Source organism: Narcine bancroftii, chromosome 3 (assembly GCF_036971445.1).
Source record: "Narcine bancroftii isolate sNarBan1 chromosome 3, sNarBan1.hap1, whole genome shotgun sequence".
NCBI lineage: Eukaryota > Metazoa > Chordata > Chondrichthyes > Torpediniformes > Narcinidae > Narcine > Narcine bancroftii.
Window position 1 is genome coordinate 332,631,039 of NC_091471.1, and position 22,582 is coordinate 332,653,620.

Genomic DNA, 22,582 nt, shown 5'->3' on the forward strand with positions numbered 1-22,582 from the left:
ATCCCCAGAATGAAAGGGTTCTCACATGAGGGTGGCTGTGGGGCTGTACTCACTGGAGTTTAGAAGAATGAGCAGGGGATCTCAATAAAATCTATTGAATACTGAACGGCCTGGATAGAGTGGATGTGGAGAGGAGGTTTCCTGTGGTGGGTGAGTCTGGGACCAGAGGGCACAGCCACAGAATAGAAAAACATCCCTTTAGAACAAAGATGGGGAGGAATTTCTTTACCCAGAGATTGATGAACCTGTAGAATTCAATTGCCACGGTCAGCTGTGGAGGCTGTCATTGGGGATAATTAAGATGTAGATCGATGGGTTCTTGATTAGGAAGGGAGACCAGGGTTACGGGGAAAAGGTAGGAGAATGGAGTTGAACAGGATAGGAAATCATCAATGATGGAATGATGGGGAAGACTCGATGGGTCAAATGGCCTAATTCCGCTCCTATAACTTACCGTCGTGGAAAGTAATTTAACTTTTCCAACTTTATCCGCCATTCAGTAGAACCCCTAACTGTTTGTTGTGTTTTCTTTCTACCCCAAATTACAAGATTCCTCAGACTTTCTCTCTGTCCTAACCTGTCAGCTCCTCTAACTGCCTGCAAACTTCATGCCCCTGAAATTTCAGGGAATGCCATCCTTGGTTCTGTTATCTCTCCTGTTAATTTAGCTGCTGAATCCAGGTGATACTGACAAATCTATGCTGAACTTCCCCATTATAATACTCATCAGCTGTGCTGGCTTGGACTGTTCACAGTATCCCAAGAGAGTCTAATCCAGTCATTGTATTCCTGCAGTAACTTTAAGTACTCTCGTCTTCTGGATAACACATGGGGCTGGACGGTGGTTCGCTGCTTCAATCTATGTGTATGAGCTGCCCCGGGTTCCTTCAATTTAAAAACTTTTAAACCATGCAGCACCGTGGGTGGTCCTTCCAGCCCATGAAAACTGCACCGCTCAATTAACCTACCAACCCTTTTGGAGGGAGGGAAGAAACCAGAGCACTTGGTGAAAACCCACCCAGGTCCCAAAGAGAGCATACAAATCCCTTGCAGAGAGCAGCAAAATCAAACCCAGGTCGTTGGCACTGCAATAACGTGCTAAATCTTGTGCTGTGTTGCCCAAATAGGCACCTACTTCTATGTTTTCACCATTTAGAAAATACCTTGTTCTATCCATTTGAGCTCCAGTGTGTCTAACTTCGGCTCACAGTTTTGTCCTATATAAATTAAGTAATTTAATGCTGTAAACCTCACTGCTTAACAACTATGGGACATAGTTTTCTACCTTGAATGTACCTCACACGAGTTAAATAATGCTGCCTTTGCTCTGTTCCCACTGATCTCTCCGTAGCTCTGTAACTTCTCTGTACTATGCTTTTACGTGTATGGGTGACTTGCTGAACTGCTTGCAAAACAAACCTCACTGTAGCTCAGTACATATATCAATAAACGTGAACTATCTCACCACCTTAGTCATTTATAAAACCTTATATGATTGCTCCTCCCACACAGATCCTCGTACAGTCGCATCCAATCACTTTGCGTCTCTCCGCTCATACCTTCCTCTCTTCCTCCAGAGCCCTGCCTAGTTCCGTAAGCAGAGCACAAAACTGCCTTCGGTCCAGTCATCTTCAGCTGCAGGCAATGGTCCCTTCATCAAAGAGCTTTCGAGACATCCACAGAGCTTACCCATCAGTCAACAATTCAAGAAGTTCAGGGACATGAGCTACCCTTCCAAATCCACACTGCTCGATTCACTGAACATTGGCGGAGTTCTATTATCCTTAATTATACACTTAGATGTTAGTCCATTTCTGTGTAATTTGCTCATTTTCTCATCTTTGCACTTTGATAGCATGCTCAGGGTTCTAATTTAAAGGAATAATTGCTGAATCAAATAAACTCTGAAAATCTTATCTTGTGAGAATGTTTATTTTTCTTTGTCCCTGTCCCAGCATTTGGTTCCTCTGGATACGTAGGATGTTATCCTGCTCTCCCGTCGATGTTGGTGCAGTGTAGTCAGTCGGTCTTTCATGATCCTTAGTTCTCCATGACGCGTTTTCGGACAACTGGCGCATATGCCCCAGGGCTTATAAACTGAAGACTCTTCCTGTCCTCGCCGCAGATTTTCCAGTTTGTTTTTAGGCAGTGTATCCCGTCACTGAAATTCCCCCTTCCTGCAAATCTTGAAGCAAAGCCGAACAAACGTTTTCAGGTGAGTATTCTGAACAAAAGAAGAAATTCAGCTCAACCTCTGTGAAGGTCACGGGTTTCATTAAAATGATTTTCTCATCTTTTCTCCCATTAAAGTTGTTTTCTCTCATTAAAATGATTTTGCATTTCTTTCCTACTTGTTTAACTTTGGCGGTTTGCACCCAGCCCCCACGGGACTCTGAACCTGTCCATAAAATTCCCACTGCATATTGACCCCTCATTACATTTGTTCTCCTTGTACTTGCTGTCACTAAGCTGTGATTTTCACTTTGATAGAAGCAAAGTTATCACAAAATATTGTTGGGTGAAATGGTACAGGGTCTGCAGGAGTGTGGGTAGGGAGGGGACCGGACCCAGGACCAGGTGGGTCTGGAGATGGTATCTGAGTGGGGGCAGGGGACAGAAGGGGCTGCTGGTTGGTGAGGGGACAGATAGAGCCGAGCGTCAATGGCCTGGCATGGGAGCTGCTGGCAGGGGAAGGGTCTGGGTGAGGAGAAGCTAGTTTTATGGTTACCTGGTAAGGCGGGGGGGGGTGGGGGGGTTAATTTTGGGAGAGAGCAGGTGGGAGAGGGTGGAAAGCACCCACCTCTGCAGGTTTGAGTTGGGGTGGGGAGGTTAGAAGGGGTGGTTGGGGAAAGTGGGGAGGATGGTAGGGAGGGTGGGCTGTGCCTCAGTGGAGAGGCTGACAAGCATTTGGGGGTACCCAGAGTAGAGAGCCATTGTTGTGTTAACCTGAGAGCATCACTGACTGAACACTCTGTTCTCTCCCCCACTGCAGACATGCAACAGATCAATCAGAATACCAATATCCACAGCCAGCAGTTCACCAGGACTATGGGTGATTTGTCCATGCACTCCAACACCTACACCATGATGTCAGGACAGGGTCAGTAATGATTAAACTGAATAACGGCCTTTGTCTAACCCTGTTCATTCCATTGGGATTGCCTGGACCGTGGCTGCAGCTAGCGTAACTTGCCTATCTACCATGAATTATTTTAAACCTTAGAGGTGGAAACTAAACCAATGAAGTAACAGAACTAGCTGAAAGGTTTAAAGAATGATGCCGGAAATGCAAAACAAATACAGGAGATGCTAGGAGTACTCATCAGGTCAGGAAACATCCGAGGAGATCAATGAAAGTATTCATGGCAAAAGCCAATCTGCTGGAGAAACTCAGCAGGTTGAGCAGTGTCCATGGGAGAAAACAAATAATCAACATTTCAGGTCAAAACCCTTCCCCAAGACTGGTGGTCTCGATGAACCATTCTTTTTCTCCCACTGATTTCACTCCAGCAGCAGTAGTTTTGTTCCAGATTCCAGCATCGGCATTTTCTACTGTGAGTGCTGGAAATATTCATCTGGTACCCTCTGCAGCCTCTTGTGAAAGGTTCCAGAGGCAGCTGTCCTTCTCTATGAGCAGAGACTAAGGGTATCAGCCGTACTTTCCACACCACTAGGCATTCTAGTTCTACCCTTCCCCGTCAATCCATTTTGTTAGTGGTTAGGCCCCAGTCCGCAATGCCTGGGCATTTCTGGGCATCAGGAAAAGTGACAAGGCCTCGGGCAGGATGGAGACTGAAAATCTGGCTGAATGGTGTCACCAACAACAACCTCGCACTCAATGTCACCAAAACTAATGAGTTGATTGCTGACTTCTGGAAAGGAAAGCCAGAGGTGTACAATCGGGTGATCATTGGGGGATCAGAGATGGGGGTGAGCAAATTTAGGTTCTTGGGAGTCACTATCTCAGAGGATCTTTCCTGGACCAAACACACCAATGGCATCGTGAAGAAGGCATGTCAGCGCCTCTGCTTCCTCAGGAGTTTGTGGAGGTTTGGTGTGACACCAGAAACCCTGGCAAATTTTTACAGAGGTGTAGTGGAAAGTGCACTGACCGGCTGCATCACAGTCTGGTATGGGGACACCAATACTCCTGAGCATAAAGCCCTACAATAGGTAGTGGAGGACATCACAGACAAAACCCTCCCCATTATTGAGTACATCTACAGGGAACGCTGCCTTTGGAGAGCAGCAGCGATAATCAAGGATCCACACCACCCAGTTAACGCTCTGTCTCACTGCTGCCATCAGGAAAAAAACCTCAGAGATGCATGTACTCTGACAATAAATCTGAAATCTAAGGGCATGTTGGGATTCACCCAAATGATAACCAAGATCACCTCCAAAGGTTCTTGCCCTTGGTTTCAATTCCCTTCCTCTCACCTCTGCTGTCAGTCTCCACCCGCCCTGTCACCTTGCTCTCTCTGCCTGGTCTCCATGTAACCAATCCCTTCAAACACTTCTCCTATGTCTACACCTCTGTTCCTCCACTAACCTTCCCTGCTGTAGACCTGAGCAGTCCAGGCAACGGCCAGAGAAAACCTTGTTGTACAACAAGGTCTCTTGCAATGGGCTGCTTAAGCTGGAGATTGACTGATACCAAGCTGTGGGTGTGGGTGTTAAGGGTTCTGGTGGTATTCAGTTATTGATTCACCTCGGACTGATACACGGAGGAGTGAGCTTGAAGATCTCCTCTGTCTCCTGCGGTCCATGCTGAGTTATCTCATCTCACTGGGCTCCATTCAGGGATTCCAGTCAGTCCTGACCTGGGGAAGGTTGAATGCTTTTCTATGAAGGGCAAGCGTGCAGATATAATGCAGTCACACAGCATGGAAAAAGGCCCTTCGGATAAATGCCCACAGCAACCAAAATGTCCCATGCACATTTTTCCCACCTGCCATTTTCTTAAATGTGGCAGTAGCCCCTGCCTCATCCACCTCCTCCGGCAGCCCATTCCTTACACCCACCACCCTCTGTGTAAACAAGTTACCCCTCAGGTTCCTTTTCAATCCTCAGGTTACCAATTTCCCTGCTCTGGGCAAAAGACTCTATATATTCACCCGATCTATTCCTGCCATGATTTTGTCCACCTCTATGAGATCACCCCTCATCCTTCTACGCTCCAAGGATTAAAGCCCCAGCCTGTTCCACCTCTCTCTATAAATCAGGGTCCCAAGACCTGGCAACATCCTCATAAATCTTTTCTGCACCCTCTCTGGCTTGACAACATCATTCCTGCGGCACGGTGACCAAAATGGTACACGAATGCTCCAAATGGTCTTCACCAACATCTTGTTCAACTGCAACATGACCTCCCAACTTCTTTATTCAATACTCTGGTAGATGAAGGCCAATGTGTCCTCCCAATCTATGATACCATTTTCAAAGTACCTGCACTCCTGGATCCCTCTTTCGACATTACCCCCTAGATCTTTACTTACACTGCAAGTCCTACCCATATTTAACCTCCCCAAATGCAACACCTCAGATTTCTCTGTTATTAAATCCCATCAAACATTCCTCTTCTCTCCTCCCTTCCCCCGCCTAACCAATTAATATCCTGCGACAATCACTATCTACAATGCCAGACAATTTAGTGCAGTGGTTCTCAACCTTTTTCTTTCCACTCAAATCCCACTTTAAGTATTCCCTATGCCATCGGTGCTCTGTGATTAGTAAGGGATGGCTTAAGATGGGATGTGGATGGAAAGAAAAAGTTTGAAAACCACTGTTTTAATTGTCCCTCATTGACTCATTATGTGCTCAGTTTCAGAACTCCAAAGGAAATGGGCCAATGACAATTTTTCTCAAGCAAAATATTTCAGTAACAATTGGGTCTAGATCAGTGATTCTCATTCTTCCCTTCCCACTCATAGACGACCTTAAGCCATCCCTTATTAATCACAGAGCACCGATGGCATAGGGGATATTTAAAGTTGGATGTGAGTGGAAAGAGAAAGTTTAGTGTCATCCACAAGATGGAGGCTATGGCCCTGCTCCTTCAGGAGACAGTGGTTGCCACAGCTTGCTGTACCCGGGTGCCTGCAGTAAATGCGCCAATTGCTCTACTGCTGCTTTCCTGGATTACTGAGATGTTTGTTTCTGCAGGACTACCAGCACCTGGAATGAAGGGAGTTAACTACACAGTCACACAGCAGATGATCGGTGGCAGGAGACGCACTAATTCTGAGGATGTAAATGCTGCTCTTGAGAATCTGGAGACGGTTCTGCACGGTTAGGCTTCTTTTCCAGTGTATCTTCCTTCTCCACAACCTTGATTAGTTAAATCCCCTGTGGCCTCAACCAGCAGCTGGAAACAATCCCACACTGTCACAGTCAGTCACCAGCCCTCAGCCAAAGGTGTGGAAGGGATGAGGCAGAAAGGGCTAATAGCCTAGTCAGCAGGAACGTCTTAGGAGAAGTAGAGAGCTGATGCAACACTCCAGAGTCTGGAATCCAGATGGCAGAACATCCGATGGCCAATTGGAAAGCAAATGAAATTGCGATGCTTGGTCAGGATTGGAGGAAGGGGGGGATCTTCAAGGGAGTGGAGATTAAGGAAATTCACGTGGTCAGGGTGAAGGCAAGGAAGTTAAAATCATGGATGAGAACATTATAAATAAAGTGAGTTATTGCAATGTTTAAGAAAGGTTTTTGTTACAGGTTCAAAAATCTCATTTTGGCTCGTGAGGCTTGACCTACCCTTAACAAAGCCATGCTGACTATCCCTGAGACCATACGTGCTTGTAAATCCTGTCCCTAAGAATCTTCTCCAATAGTTTGCCCATCTCTGACATGTGTATTGTCAACCGCAGCAACTGCAGATTTTCTTGTTTAATGTTGTTTGTCATACACACAAGTACAATTTATAAATTTTAATGTAGACATACAGCACGGTAACAGGCCATTTCAGCCCACAAGCCCGTCCCCAGCCGACTTACACCCAATTAACCTAAACCCCCCGGTCCGTTTTGAACAGTAGGAGGAAACTGGAGCCCCCGGGAAAAACCCACGCAGACACGGGGAGAATGTACAAACTCCTTACAGACAGCGTGAGTTTCAAACCCTGGTCCCAATCGCTGGCACTATGACAGCATTGCGCTAAACGCTACGCTAACCGTGCCACCCTAATGTTCAAATGCACTGAAATTCTTGCTTGCTCCACACCTGCAGATGTGTTAATAAACAATAAATTAAATTACCACAGCTGAGTAAAAATCACTCTAAAAAGTTAGAGAAATATTCACAATAGAAGTTAGTGCAAAAAACAATATAAAAAAATGCGGTTAGATCTTTGGATTTGAAGTTATGTTCTGGTTAGGGTAGAATGGGGAAGTTCAAGAGCCTGATAGCTATCGGATTTTTTAAAAACTTCTTGAACCTGGAAGTGCTGGACCTTCTACCTGAGGAAAACAGTGGGAAGTGTGCAGAATTTAAAGGTACCATTCACTAATGTTTCCACAAATCTGCATTGGTTTATTGGAACGATGGGTGGTTGTGGAGACACGGCTGAGCTTGTTCAGTATGGGCTGCTTCCCCCACACCACTGCCTAGCACCCAGTCACTATGTTGGATGCCCTGCTGAAGTTACCACACTGTCTCAGAGATCGGTTTGCCCATTATGGAAGAAGAGAAGTGGATGCAGGTGAAGATGGGGCAAGGGGCATGCTGTGCCCCTGGTGGGACAGGTGCTGACGAACTGGGGACGAGGAGAGAGGAGGCAGGAATGGGGTTGGGAATCAGAGCCGGTGGTGGCAGGTAAAGAAGGGGACGGATGGGGATGGTGGGAGAGCTGGAGATGCGATGGAAGTCAGGCAGGGGGATGTGTTGGAGATGCATGGAACTCTATCCTTTTTGTGAGATTCCACTTGAACTCCACCACCCACAACGATTGAATAGAATTATCACAAGGTTCAGTAAAACACTTTGTTGTGAGAGCCAGGCCCTGATACAGTGGGTAGTGAACAAATAAATGGCAGTGTAGTGTGTAGCGTTACAATACATTAGAGTGTAGAGGAAAGTAGAGTTAAAAATATGCAGGGCCGTCATATTTTGCCAGTGAGATGTCCATTGAAGAGTCTGCTAACTCCGTGACAGTAATTGTGCTTGAATCTGGAAGCGTGTGCTTTAATGTTCACGTTTCTTCTGCCTGACAGAAAGGGAGGAGGGGGGGAGAGGAGGGTGTGACCGGGTTGCACTTGCATGTTCCTGACAGGAGCTCCTTTCATTCAGGTTATTGAGGGCCATCTTGCTGAGCGGGGGAATGACAGCAGCTTCTCCCCGATTCCTTTAAGCAGTCAACCCCCCCTCCTCCCTGGCCCTGTACCCCTGCAATGCCGGACCTTGGGGTCCAAGGTATTATCCCGCCCTGTGGACGTGCCAAAAGCAGAATGATTCCAATGCTGCTCCTCGCTTGTTTGGACCGGATCACCAAGGGCATTTTCCACGCCCGGCCCCTGACTGTGGGAAGCTTCAGCAAAGGAGAAACGGGTGGAGTGTAGAACTGTCAAACAGTTCTGTAAAACTGTCGCTCTGTGGATGTGAAGAGGTGGTGTAGCGTCCCCCGGGCTGAGGAAGATGGGTGCTGCCAATGTCGAACTCTAGCTCCAGGAGCTGCTCTGGCCTATATTTCGTTTAACTCAGGTTATCTCATTTATGTGGACTTCTTTTTCTCTGTCTGTCCCATAGAAAACCGTTCTCCAGGGATCCCAAGCACTCCAACTCGCCTGGTGTTTTCTGCCCTTGGGGCTACTTCACTGAAGGTCAGCTGGCAAAAGCCTCCGTGTGAGCGAGAGGTCCTGGGCTATCGCGTCTCCTACCAGCCTCTCGCGGGAGGTCAGTACCGCAACACCTCCCCCCCAACCTATCCCGGCAGCCACCACAACCAGCATATTCCCCAGACATTCGCCAAGGATGGCAGGACTGGTGGATGAGGAGAGATTGGGCTGACTGCGTCTGTATCCACTAGAGTCCAGGAGAATAAGTGATCTAATTGAAAGCTACACCAATCCACCAATCTAAGAACACAATAACTGGATGTGGGGAACAATGTTTCTTCAGTGGGGGGGGGGGGGGTTCTAGATTGCAGAGTAAGGGGAAGGCCATTTAAGACCAAGCTGAGGATAAATCAGAGGGCAAAACCCATCTAGAAGGGTGCGGAGGATGAGTCACTGGGTTAATTCAGATCCCTACAGGTTAACTTGCATGTAGAGTCGGTGGTAAGGTAGGCAAATGCAATGCTAACACTCATTTCAAGAGAGATAAAAGCATGTGTATATGATCTTGGTTTTATAAGGAATTGGACAGACTGCACTGTGAGCAGATAAGGATTCCTATGGAAGGATGTGTTAGCATTGGAGAGGGTCCAGAAGAGGCTCACTAGATTGATCCTTGGAATGAAAGGGTTTTAATATGAGCATTTAATTGCTCTGGGATTGTACTCGCTGGAGTTTAGAAGAATGGGGGTGGGGGTGGTGGTGGATCTCATTGAAAACCTATTGAATACTGAAAGACCTGGATAGAGTGGATGTGGACGGGATGTTTCCTACGGTGGGAACAGAGGACACAACCTTAGTATATAAAAATGTTCCGTTTAAAACAGAGATGAGGAAGAATTTCTTTGCCCAGGGGTTGGTGAATCTGGAATTCATTGCCAAGGATGCTATGAAGGCCAAGTCATTGGGGAGATTTAAGACATAGGTAGATAGGTTCATGACTTGGAAGGAAATCAAGGGTTATGGGAAGAAGGCAAGGGAATGGGGCTGAAAGGAAGTAAGTCACCTATGATAGAATGGTGGGGCAGACTAATGGGCTGAATGGCTTAATTCCACTCCTATGTTACGGTTTTATTAGAGATGGATGGACTTCTGAACATTGAGGGAATGGATAGGTATGGGGATAAAGCAGGGAAGTGGAGGAGCAGGTCAGAGAGCTAGATAACTCCTGCTCCTGTTGTGTGTGTCGTAGTGGAATCTCAGCCATCCCCTTAATGTCCAGAGCACCCTCCTGTGTAGTTTGATAAGCCGTTGCAGACTCCCAGTGTGCTGGCATTGCAGGTTAGAAAAAGGGCTGATGGTTATTAGTGGAGATGGATGGTCATTCAGATTTAAGGTCATAGATGTGGACTGAGTTTCTGCATACAGAGACCCCCAATGAGCGGGATTTAATGCTAATTTAGAGACACACCATTGGTCCATGAGCCTGCACCCAAATACACACAGATGACCATTAATCAACTAACCCCGTACCTCTTTGGGATGAAACTGGAGTACCCGGAGGAAACATGTGATCATGGGGAGAATGTACAAACTCCTTACAGATAGCTCTGGGTTCAAACCCAGATCACTGGCCCTGTAATGGCATTGTGATAACCGCTGCGCTAATTGTGCCCTACCTCCCACCCAAGGATAGGTGCATGCTCGGATCAAACGGCTTCTGAGGTGGCCCTATGCAAATCAAAGGCAAACTAAGCTTTGTGGAACAAGAGAACATGTGAACAAGTCAGTGCAGATGGCCTGCGGGGTGATTGGAGTGCACGTACAGGGTGTGCCCTGCTGGAAAGAGGGAACAATTCACTGCAATCTCTGCTCAGCCACTGTGAGGGGATGTTGTCTCTTCCATTCCAGGTGAGATGAAAACTGTTGACATCTCGGATCCAAATGAAAACTCGCTGATCATCAGTGATCTTCTGCCCAACTACTCCTACATGTTCAAGGTCAAGGCGCTGAGTGAAAAGGGCTGGGGTCCAGAACGTGAAGGAGTCATCACCATTGAATCCAAAGTGGACCCTAGGAGTCCCCTTAGCCCGATTCCAGGTATTGCTCCCCCCCCCCCCAACCAGATAAACATAGAGAGGGATGAAAGGTGGTGATGTTGTTGGAGTCCAAGCTGATCCTGGAATTGAATTTTTCAAAAATTCCAAGTGATTGGTAATTGATGAGAACATGAACATTTTAAATAACTGTGTGCTGTGCTACATGGCTGGGCCACTCACTAATCAGCCCACCAAAGTAAGCTTGGACTGGAGTAAGAATTCTGAATTTGCTCTTCACTATTACCCTTGATCGTTCCGCCACATCATTATTCATAGAAAAATGCAGACAACACTCAACAGCATCTGTGGAGAGAAAAAACAGTGCTCATGTTTCAGGTTAACCAGTCGGCTGAAAGGTCTTTGTGCTGAAACATTAAGTTTGTTTCTCTCTCCAGAGATGCTGCCTGACTTGTTGAGTGTTTCCAGGCTTTTACATGTAAATTCCCATGTCCGGCACGTGCAGATTTTAGCTTACTGCTATGTTGTTTATAGGATCTTGCTCTGCACCCATTACTTCCTGCATTACAACAACTTGTATTAGTATCACAGTTTTAACATGGCAAAACAGCTCCAGGTACCTCATGAAAATTAGCAAATAACATTTTGGGATTATGGGTGAATGGGATGACATGAGATCCAGAGGCCATGTCTATGGAAGGTGGATGGTGCAGGAACAGTAGTAAAGGAGGAATGGTGGCTTGGTGTCAGTAACATGTTCCCTTTACCCTGCAGGCTCACCGTTCACACTCAGCACTCCCAGTGCCCCTGGACCACTGGTGTTTACTGCAATCAACTCTGAGTTGCTCAAACTGAGCTGGGAGAAACCCCGTAAACCAAATGGGGACATTATGGGTTATCTGGTGACCTGTGAACCATTGGATGGGCATGGTAAGCATTGTTACATTCCAAAGCATTGCCTGTACCATGAGACAGTGAAAAGCTTCATTATGTGCGCCGTCCAGGCAAGTCAACCCATACTTAAGTTCAGCAGGTAGTTCTTTGATAAAAGTGTGAGAGTTAGTGTTACAGTAAAGCCTTTTCACTCTGATGTGTAAAATGGGGATTCCCGGGGAATTTTTCCTGGGAACCTTCCCGTGAACCGGCAGTGTGAAAATGTCCACAGCCCTAGCTGGGTAATTTTCCCAGGCCACCCTCTCCCTGCAGTCTGAGTCGGCAAATGGCCAAGCAGGGCTCGCGTGGCGCATCACCGTGTCATCATTTCAACATTTAACCGTCAACTTCAATTTGCCTTCAATATATCAGTTCATTCTGCTATTTGTTAATTGCTCTATATGTATGTAAATAGCCCACCTCACTGACAAAAGGCAAAGGAGGAAAACCCCAACACCCAACCCCAACCAACCAATTTTCCCCTGCAACCGCTGCAATCGTGTCTGCCTGTCCCGCATCGGACTTGTCAGCCACAAACGAGCCTGCAACTGACGTGGACATTTACCCCCTCCATAAATCTTCGTCCGCGAAGCCAAGCCAAAGAGATATATATATCTATATATATATATATATATAATATATATATATATATATGTGCACATGTATATATATATATATATATATACACATGTATATCTTTGGCCCAACTTACCCATGCTGCCCAAAATAACCCACTCACTCTAATTCCACTTGCCTGCATTGGCCCACATCTCTTGAAACCGATGTTATCTGTGTATCTGTCCAATGTTCAGTGCTTTTACCTTGTGGCCAGCTGATCCACACGCCATTGAGACACCCTTCGCGGAGGACAGTAATTGGCTGGAATGTGTGACCCATTCCTGCGGACTAAAACCTGGGCGGGCCTAGCCTAAGGTGCAGCAATCCATCAGGGCCTGTCCAGGGCCAGGTTCTGCTCCCATCTCAAGGCCTCTGGGATAAGATGGAAAGGCCAACGCATCCCTCCCTGAAGGTTCCTGAGATGTTGATTCTGCTGTAACATTGGAGGGTTCATGGCCCTGTCCTCATCGCACTGCCTCCCAAGATCCTGTATTCCTGCATTTTACATTCCCTGTGATCACTCTCTCTTCCACAGACCTCCCATGCTCCTTGTACTCCATGACTACTTCCCACCCCTCCCAATCTAAATGCCCCTAATTTATCTCTTGACCCACCTTACCCCGATCTGGTGCTGTAGCCGATCACTGGTCTATTGTTGCTGGTTCAGAGTTGATCGGTTACCCATCCCACTGGATGTCAAATGAAAAGCACCCTGTTGTGTCTCAATTCCTCCAACAGGTGAGATCAAGACGTTCCAGGTGGAGGGAGATGATGAGGAGATGACTCTAATGGTGCCCAACCTCAGTGAGAACATTCCGTACAAGTTCAAGGTTCAAGCAAAGACAACACAAGGTTTTGGTCCAGAGCGTGAGGGGATCATCACCATCGAGTCTCAAGATGGAGGGAGAAGCCCACATGGTAAGGGAGCAGTCCCCATTCCAGTGGCTTCTGCGCACACACACACACACACACACACACACACACACACACACACACACACACACACACACACACACACACACACACACACACACACACACACACACACACACACAGAGAGCTTGCTGGGACACTGCGTCACACAGTCCCTCAGCTTGGTGACCTGTTCTTCGTGGGGTTGTGGGAGCAGCTTTGGTTGATGGAAGTGAGGGTGTCCGTAGGCAGTTGGTTAATTGGGAGAGTGGTAGATTAGGGAGGAGGTGCGTCAGTTTGTGGGCAGAGGATAGGTGGCTTGGGGAAGGGGGGGGAGCTCTGAAATCTATGACCTGACAAAATAAAAGCTTCACGGGTTGTTTGAAAGGATGCACATTGTGAGTCGGACGGTTTTCATTGGCACCGTCTCCCTAGTAGATGACAGCAGATGGTTTGCTCTGTTTCTGGAGAAGGGAATTATGGGCCGTGAGAAGGAATGGGGTGGGGGTGGGCAGTTGCATGGGGCAGAGGGTCCTGGTGTGGTGGAGTTGCAGCTTCCCAGTGTTGGGGTGGGCCCAGGGCTGGAAGGTTTCAGGGATTGTGATAGGCTGTCTCTCAATTTTAGGGGAAGGGTCCCAGGAGAGTACCCCAGACCAAAGGTCCCAGGATGCAGGTGTGGAGGGATCCTGAGATGAAAGGGCACCAGGGTGTGTTGTCCCAGTTGAAGGTCCCATGATAAGGAATCCCACGTTGAGTCTAGGGGGATCCCAAAGTGAAGAGGCCTAGGATGAGGGGAAAAAGAGATGGTGTCCCAGGATAGTGATCCTGGTAAGAAGGTTTGCAGAGTCAATGTTCATGGTCTGCGTGGTAACAGCCGTGATCTGCTCTTTGATCCACAGCCAACTTTTTCAAGTACAATAAGCAGATGGTTACAAGACATGAAGGCTTCACAACACCTGGAACCATGGCCACAGAGACTAACCTGATGAAGTCCACCATCGGCCCCTTCTCAGGTTTGTGTCATAAATGTCCGTAGCAATCACCCAAACATAAACCCTGCCCTCCCTCACCCTGGTGCATGGAGAAGGGGCCTGAGCCAAACCTCGTGCAGCCTCTCTGTATCTAAAACTGGATCCCTGAATTTGCTGCAACTAATTCTGTGGCTTCCATTTCAGACGAGATGACAGTTACCACCCAGAAGACGGAAGATGAAACATTCATCACCCAGCAAATCACCCGGACAATGATGACCTATGGAGCGGTCACCAAACAAGTGGAGAGTAAGTTATATGAGGCCTGATCACAACCTACCGACAAGAAGGTCCAGCTCTCCATGAAGCACATAATGAACTATCCCTGAAGTGGCCTTGAACTCTGCCCAGCTCTCAGCTCATGGACATCTTATGAAAGTGGGCATCTTTAAGACAGTCAGTGGCAGTGGATGCTTGCTCTTGTCTGTGCACAGGGTTGGGAAGTCTTGACATCTCCATGGTTTCGCTGTGGTGTGTTCTATCTCCCAAGGAGGAATGGGCGACCATTTTCACCTTGTCCAGCGTTACACTGCCCGGAAGCTCCAGCTCTTTCAACATTTGCTTGGCTCACCTCAAGGCCATGCCTCTCTGGAGCAGATGAACATACTGAAGATGATTCTGCCTTCTCTGCATTCTTTCTGCTGCTACTCAATGCAAGAGGCTCGTCGGAACCAACAGAGGCTTTCCTTCCACTGCCCGTACATGCACATTTCGGATCATATATACCATTGAACTATATCTGTTGAGCTCACTTTTTCAGTCAGGTTATCAGCTACTAATTTCCTGTAGAATATTTAGAAAGCTATCAGTGCATATTTAGTTCAATAGTAATGATCAGCTCAACTCTAGGACTGAGCACTAAGCCTTGACAGCAACGTATTATGGTTGCATTCTTTTCTACATTTGTCTAACTGTTCATCAGGATGTGAGTAATTCCCTTGCGCTGCAAGTAAGTGTGTACCTACCTATAATCTTCGGGTGGCAGCAACACTGACTCTGTCCTTGGAGAGCAGATGTTCTGAGTATCTCATTTGATTGGTTTAAGGGTTAGACCATAGAACATTCCAGCACAGTACAGACCCTTCAGCCCACATTGTTGCGCCGACCTATATTAACCTACTCCACAACAGGGGTGCAATGCGGCAGGAGCTCACCAGAGCACAGCTCTGGCACCTCCTGGTCGGCGTTTTTGGTGAGCGCCTGCACCTAAACAATTAGCACTCCACTGCTGCTCCACAACACTCTAATCCTTTCCCACCTCACACCCATAACCCTCTATTTTTCTTGCATCCATATTTCACAATTTCACAAGATCACAAGAAAATGGAACAGTAGCAGGCCATTTGGCCCATTGTGTCTGATCCATGAAACCTCCCCGAGCTAAACTGTTCTCGCATCTAGTTCCAAGTTCTGGCCTTGTCCCCATATCCCATAATACCCTGACAAATTAGCTATCAATTTCCCCTTTAAATTCCCCCAATGATCCTGCCTCCAAAGCTACACAGTATTCTAAATGAGGTCTCACCAGTGCCCCATAGAGTCTCATCAACACCTCTTTATTCTTATACACAATCGCCTTTAGCATTCACCTTCATTATCCTGCATGAGGACCCCCCAAGTCCCTTTGTACTTCTGAGGTGCCTGTCTAAGAGTCATTTAAATGTCCTATTGTACCAGCCTCCACCACCACCCATGGCAATGCATTCCAGGCACCCATTACTTTCTGGTTTTTTTTTAAAACTTGCCCCAGATATCTCCCATGAACTTTCCTCTCACCTCATCTTAAACAGATGTCCTCTGGTATTTGCTATTGTCACCCCTGGCTATCCACCATATCTCAATATTATACACCTCTATCTTTGGCTTGGCTTTGTGGATGAAGATTTATGGAGGGGGTAAAAGTCCACGTCTGCTGCAGGCTCGTTTGTGGCTGACAAGTCCGATGCGGGACAGGCAGACACGGTTGCAGCGGCTGCAGGGGAAAATTGGTTGGTTGGGGTTGGGTGTTGGGTTTTTCCTCCTTTGCCTTTTGTCAGTGAGGTGGGCTCTGCGGTCTTCTTCAAAGGAGGTTGCTGCCCGCCAAACTGTGAGGCGCCAAGATGCACGGTTTGAGGCGATATCAGCCCACTGGCCGTGGTCAATGTGGCAGGCACCAAGAGATTTCTTTAGGCAGTCCTTGTACCTTTTCTTTGGTGCACCTCTGTCACGGTGGCCAGTGGAGAGCTCGCCATATAACACGATCTTGGGAAGGCGATGGTCCTCCATTCTGGAGACGTGACCCACCCAGCGCAGCTGGATCTTCAGCAGCGTGGACTCGATGCTGTCGACCTCTGCCATCTCGAGTACTTCGACGTTAGGGATGAAAGCGCTCCAATGGATGTTGAGGATGGAGCGGAGACAATGCTGGTGGAACGTTCCTAGCGTTCTAGGAGCCGTAGGTGATGCCACTAGAGGACCCATGATTCGGAGCTGAACAGGAGTGTGGGTATGACAACGGCTCTGTATACGCTTATCTTTGTGAGGTTTTTCAGTTGGTTGTTTTTCCAGACTCTTTTGTGTAGTCTTCCAAAGGCGCTATTTGGCTTGGCGAGTCTGTTGTCTATCTCATTGTCGATCCTTGCATCTGATGAAATGGTGCAGCCGAGATAGGTAAACTGGTTGACCGTTTTGAGTTTTGTGTGCCCGATGGAGATGTGGGGGGGCTGGTAGTCATGGTGGGGAGCTGGCTGATGGAGGACCTCAGTTTTCTTCAGGCTGACTTCCAGGCCAAACATTTTGGCAGTTTCCGCAAAGCAGGACGTCAAGCGCTGAAGAGCTGGCTCTGAATGGGCAACCTCTATGGTCACCTCTCATCACTCCAAAGAGAAAAGCCCTAGCTCTGTTAACCTCCAATCCAGGCAAATCTCCTCTGCACAATCTCCAAAGTACACACATCCTTCCTGTAATGAGGTGATTAGAACTGAACACAATACTTCAACTGAAGTCTAACCAGAGCAGCAACATTGCCTCACGGCTCTTGAACACAATCCCCTGACTGATGAAGGCCAGCACACCCATACATCTTTTTAAACACCCCATCAAATTGTGTGGCAACCTTGAGGGATCTACGGACCCAGACCCCAAGGATTCTCTGTCCCTCCAAACTGTTGAGAATTCTGCCATTAACTATGTACTCTGCCTAATTGTCAACTCATCCCACTTTCGCAAACTCCTTGATTAAAAGGCAGAACCCAGTTGCTGACAAACACTGGATCCGTTACACTTGGGAATGAGCTCCAGGAATGATCCCCAACCAGTGAGGCACCTGCCCTGTTCACCAGGATGGACGGAGGGGCAGTGAACATTTGGAATTATGACAGTCATAGGAATTTATGGCACAAGGATTGGCCAATGTATCCCTTCTGCCTGGAACAAAAAAAGTGCTTTTTGTCAGGTTGAGGCCATATGTAAATTGGAAGAACCTGACGTTCCGTCCCAGCAATCTCCAGCTTGACAGCATCAATATTGAATTCTCCAATTTCTGGCAAACCCCTCCGTTTTTTTTTATATTCCCCCCACCACCTTTGCGTCAGCCTTCTGACTCCTCTTTCCTCTGCCCATTACCCATACCTCCAGCTCCCCATCCCCTTCCCTCCCTTTCTCCTATCACAGACCATCTTCTTCAGCCCTCGGCCTCTCCCATCACCTCTCACTCCCTTTCTTTTCCACCTCCCGCCCATTTCCACATCACCTGTAAGACGATGCTCCTCCCACTTCGTATTCAGGCACCTGCACAATTTTTGGCGCACCCAATGAAGGGCTCAGGCCCAACACGTCAACTGCTATTGCTTCCTATGGATGCCAGATGAGTACCCCCAGTTCTTTGCAGTACTGTGCCCTGTCCCATCTCAATCTGTCCAATGACACTTTTTAACTTTGTGTGGAGCTCCAACAGTGTTTGCCCAGTTTCTACTTCAACATGGTGACAGTTTCTGATGTGCCCCCATCTTCAGGTCTGCGCAAAACCTGCTGGTCTGTGCAGACACAGCCTTCTGCCATCGCGAGCCAGGAGCTTCTTGCAGTTCAGAAGCTCATATACCTGAGTTCAAATCCACCACTCTCTGGCAGGAGTTTGTAGTCACATGGGTGTATTTGGGTGGCACAGGCACGTGGGCCAAAAGGGATTGTTACTGTGATGTATTTCTAAATTAAATTTATAACTTTATTTATTTGGCCAATTGTCAGGTTTGCATCCACTCTTCCCAGTCCAAGTCTATATTAACCTTCCATTTGTCTTCCTCTTCCACCCCCATTTCCCCTACTGGGTTCATCCCTTCTCCCCCACCCTTTCAATTCCATTCGGTCTCTCCTGATACCACCATTGTCACGTCTTATCAGATTCGAGGACTATATGGTCACCACACCCGACATGGCTCATCTTTCTGCATCTGACCCTTTGTTTCTCTTCCTTTGTATGGTTAACTGCCTCTGACCACCATCTACCACCTCTCCCTGGTTCACCTATCCCTCATTCTCCTTACTCTAGAACACTAAATTCAGCCCTTCTAGTCTGCTAGTCCCACTGACCTGCACCCATTCCATAACCCTCCAGACCTCTCCCATACGGGTATCTATCCAATTTATTCTTAAAACTGAAGAGTGAGTCTGCATTTACCATGTCAGATGGCAACTCATTCCACATTCCCACCACTCTCCCCTAATGTCCCCCTAAATCTTTCCCCTTTCACGCTAAAGCCACGTCCTCTCATATTTTATCTCTCCTTATCTGTGGAAAGGGTCTACTCGCATTTACTCTGTCTATGCCCCTCATAATTTTATAAATCTCTTATCAAATCTCCCCTCATTCTTCTACAATCCAAGGAATAAAATCCTAACCTGTTTAATCTTTCCCTGTAACTCAACTCCTGAAGACCTAGCAACATCTTAGTAAATCTTCTCTGCACTCTTTCAATCTTACTGATATCCTTCTTGTAGTTTGGCAACCAGAACTGCACACCATACTCCAAATTTGGCTTCACCAATGTCTTATACAACCTCACCTGAAGGATCTGAACTCCTGTGCTCAATACTTTGATTTATGAAGGCCAAGATGCCAAAAGCTTCCTTCACAACCCTGTCCACCTGCGATGCCACTTTCAGGGAACAATGTATCTGTATTCCCAGATCTCTCTGCTCCTCCACACTCCTCTATACTGTGTATATCCTACCTTGGTTTGTCCTTCCAAAATGCAACACCTCATACTTATCTGCATTGAATTCCATCTGCCATTTTCTGTCCCATTTTTCCAGTTGGTCCAGATCCTTCTGTAAGCTTTAAGCTTTGAAACTCTTTCTCACTATCCACAACACCTCAAATCTTAGTGTCATCAGCAAACTTGCTGATCCAATTTGCCACATTATCATCTAGGTCATTGACATAGACAACAAACAACATTGGTCCCAATACCGATCCCTGATGCACACCACTAATCACAGATCTCCCTCTGAGAAGCAATCATCCACTACCACTCCGTCTTCTCCCATTCAGCCAATTTTACGACCTCTCCATGGATACTTAATGTCTGAACCTTGTGAACTAACCTCCCATGTGGGACCTTGTCCAACCTTTCCCACCCTGTCCTCATCATACCGAATATATCTGCTCGATGAAGGGTTCCGAAGCAAAACTTCAACCAATTTTATATCACTTATGCTGAGTTCCTCCAGCAGGTTGTATGTGACTCCAGATTCCAGTGCCTGCAGTCTCTCGTGTATCTGTTTTAAACAGACTCTCCAAAGGTTGTGATGTATAGCCTGACAGTCCACGTCTAAATTCCCAGCTGGGACAGCCCCTGTGACACTTGGTCGTACAGGATGTTAGGGGTATGCTGAAGGGGGCAAGCTGGGAATGGTGGTTGCAAATCAATTGACATTCCAGAGGATGATGCACTGAAATGAACTGCTGTATCTCGGGCTTGTCCAGTATCTCCTTCCTGGGTTTTGTAAGGAAATGCTCCTTGTGCATCTAAAATATATATCTCTCAAATGCAGTCAATTGTCTTGATTCTATTCATTGATGGTCACATTTCCCGACTGGCTTTCTCAGGCCAATGGGATTTCCTAGTTCAGAGAACATGAGTTTTTAATCAACACCGTTATGATTCAATATTCTTATATATGCAAAAATACACACTTTTTTTTTGCCATACAAAGAGTCACTACTAATAGAGCGCCATTAAGATTAGAAAGAGATGCAAAAGCAAGTCCTTTGAGAGATATCCGTGGATCCCACCAGCTCCTGCACCCCCCCCCCACCCCCTCATGTTGCAGCATGACTTTCTGTCTGGTCCCCTGCGGTGGACCCAAGCTCGGGGTGCCAACGTCGCCCTGCTCAGCCCCTGGCTTCCAAGTGAAGTGTTGGGAATTTGTCAGTGCCCAAGGGCCTGCTCGCCATTAGCACCCCTCACAAATCCTGGTCCCACTATCTGGTTCCAAGAAGATATGAACTGCTATCCACCATTCAGCAGAGCGACCCAAGTTACCAGGTGCTGTATTCCCTGCAACTCTCTTCCTCCAGACAGCCAAAGTCCAGAATTCAGCAGGGATGTTCTTTCTTCCTTCCTTAGTGTTCAGACCTTAACTCTGCTCTGGACGTGTTATACCACTGTGCCTCAAATCCATTCACCTCCCTTAGCCCTGAAAAAGTCCGCGATACTAATCCTACAAATCCTTCTGCACAGCATGTTTTATGGGTTACAAAAGCCAATCCTAAACTCAATCAACTACTTATTATCTATATCAATAACTTTGATGAAAGGCATGAATATTTCCTAATGATGTTACATTTTCAAGATTATCTACCCTTGCCAGAGTGGCTAGCAAGGCTGTAAGGATGCACTTAATGAGGCAAACAATAAAACCAGCAGATGCTGGGGTTATGTGCAGTACATGTGATAATGCAGCTCAATTCCACCTGCCAGATTGAATGCCAACACTCCATACTGTTTTGGCTGAAGAAGACAGTAGTCAAATTAAGTTTTCCTCAAAGGCTATTAGCCTTGGTTCAAATCCCATTTTTGAGCAGATGTGTCAGTGAGTTTAAAGGGTGTACCGGATCAGGGCCCTGGTGAGTTTAAAAGGGGTGGGGGAACCGCCATCGATGAGGGTAAAGGAGGTGGTGGAACGAGATCGAGGCTCCCAGTTGGTATGTTGCCTCCCAGGTGCCAGGGTCATGGATGTCTCTGAAATTCACAGCATTCTGAAGGGGGAGGGTGAGCAGCCAGATGCCGTGGTCCACGTGGGGACCAATGACATAGATAAGAGTAGAGATGAGGTCTTGAAGAAGGAATGTAGGGAGTTAGGAAGTTAAAAGCAGGACCTCAAGGATGGTAATCTCAGGATTGCTGCCCGTGCCACACAACAGAGAGGGTAGGAACAGGAAGATGTGGTGGCTGAAGAGTTGGGGCAGGGGTTCAGATTTCTGGATCATTGGTATTTATTCTGTACAAAAAGGACTGGCTGCACCGGAACTGGAGGGGGGCTGATACCCTGGCAGACAGGTTTGCTAGAGCTGTTGGGGAAGGGTTAAAACTAGTTTGGTGGGGGGGTGAAAATCAGAATGTGAGGGCAGAGATTAGGGGAGAAGGGAACCAGGGTCAAGAAAGTGAAAAATAGAAAAAAGTCAAAAGTAATGAGCAGCAAAGATGACAAAAAGGACAGGTCAGGTGAAAAAGACAATAAAATCAGTAACAGGTTCTGGTCTAAGGGAACTGCACTGAAATGCACAGAGCATTAGGAATAAAGTAGATGACCTTGTTGTACAGCTACAGATTAAGACTTTGTGGCCATCACTGAGACATGGCTTGGGAGCTGAATCTCCAAGGATCGGTAGGTAGTGGCCCTGATGGTAAGCAATGATGTTAAATCACTATAAAGACGGGTCAGAGGAGGTGGAATCCTCATGGATTGAGTGAAGAAATGGCAAGGGTAAAGGGACCCTATTGGCTGTTACATTCAGGCCCCCAAACAGCAGCTGGGAGGTGGACTACAATTTACAGCTGGAAATAGAAAAAGCGTGTCAGAAGGAAAATGTCAAAATAATCATGGAGGATTTGAACATGAAGGAGATTGGGAAAGTCGGGAAGGTTCTGGATCTCAGGAGAGTTTGTCAAATGCCTACGGGATGGCTTTCTGGAGAAACTTGTCGAGCCCACCAGGGGATCGGCAGTTTTGGATTGGGTGATGAGTAATGAACCGGAGGTGATTTGGGAACTAAAGGTAA

At 47.1% G+C, this 22,582-nt stretch overlaps 1 protein-coding gene across 3 annotated transcripts in view; it reads left to right on the forward strand.

Moving 5' to 3' along the window:
- The window catches only part of itgb4 (integrin, beta 4), a 142,323-nt gene extending 125,325 nt beyond the window's left edge, over nucleotides 1-16,998 (forward strand). For 2 of the 3 annotated variants that reach the window (XM_069929326.1, XM_069929327.1), the window contains exons 35-42: nucleotides 2,993-3,100; nucleotides 6,166-6,291; nucleotides 8,746-8,892; nucleotides 10,683-10,871; nucleotides 11,603-11,758; nucleotides 13,118-13,297; nucleotides 14,191-14,304; nucleotides 14,467-16,998. In XM_069929326.1, the coding sequence (XP_069785427.1) occupies nucleotides 2,993-3,100; nucleotides 6,166-6,291; nucleotides 8,746-8,892; nucleotides 10,683-10,871; nucleotides 11,603-11,758; nucleotides 13,118-13,297; nucleotides 14,191-14,304; nucleotides 14,467-14,591 (1,145 nt within the window). In that variant the 3' untranslated portion in view covers nucleotides 14,592-16,998. The remainder of the gene's footprint in view (nucleotides 1-2,992; nucleotides 3,101-6,165; nucleotides 6,292-8,745; nucleotides 8,893-10,682; nucleotides 10,872-11,602; nucleotides 11,759-13,117; nucleotides 13,298-14,190; nucleotides 14,305-14,466) is intronic. The other variant, XM_069929328.1, reaches the window with a different exon arrangement.
- The last annotated feature ends 5,584 nt before the right edge of the window (nucleotides 16,999-22,582 follow it).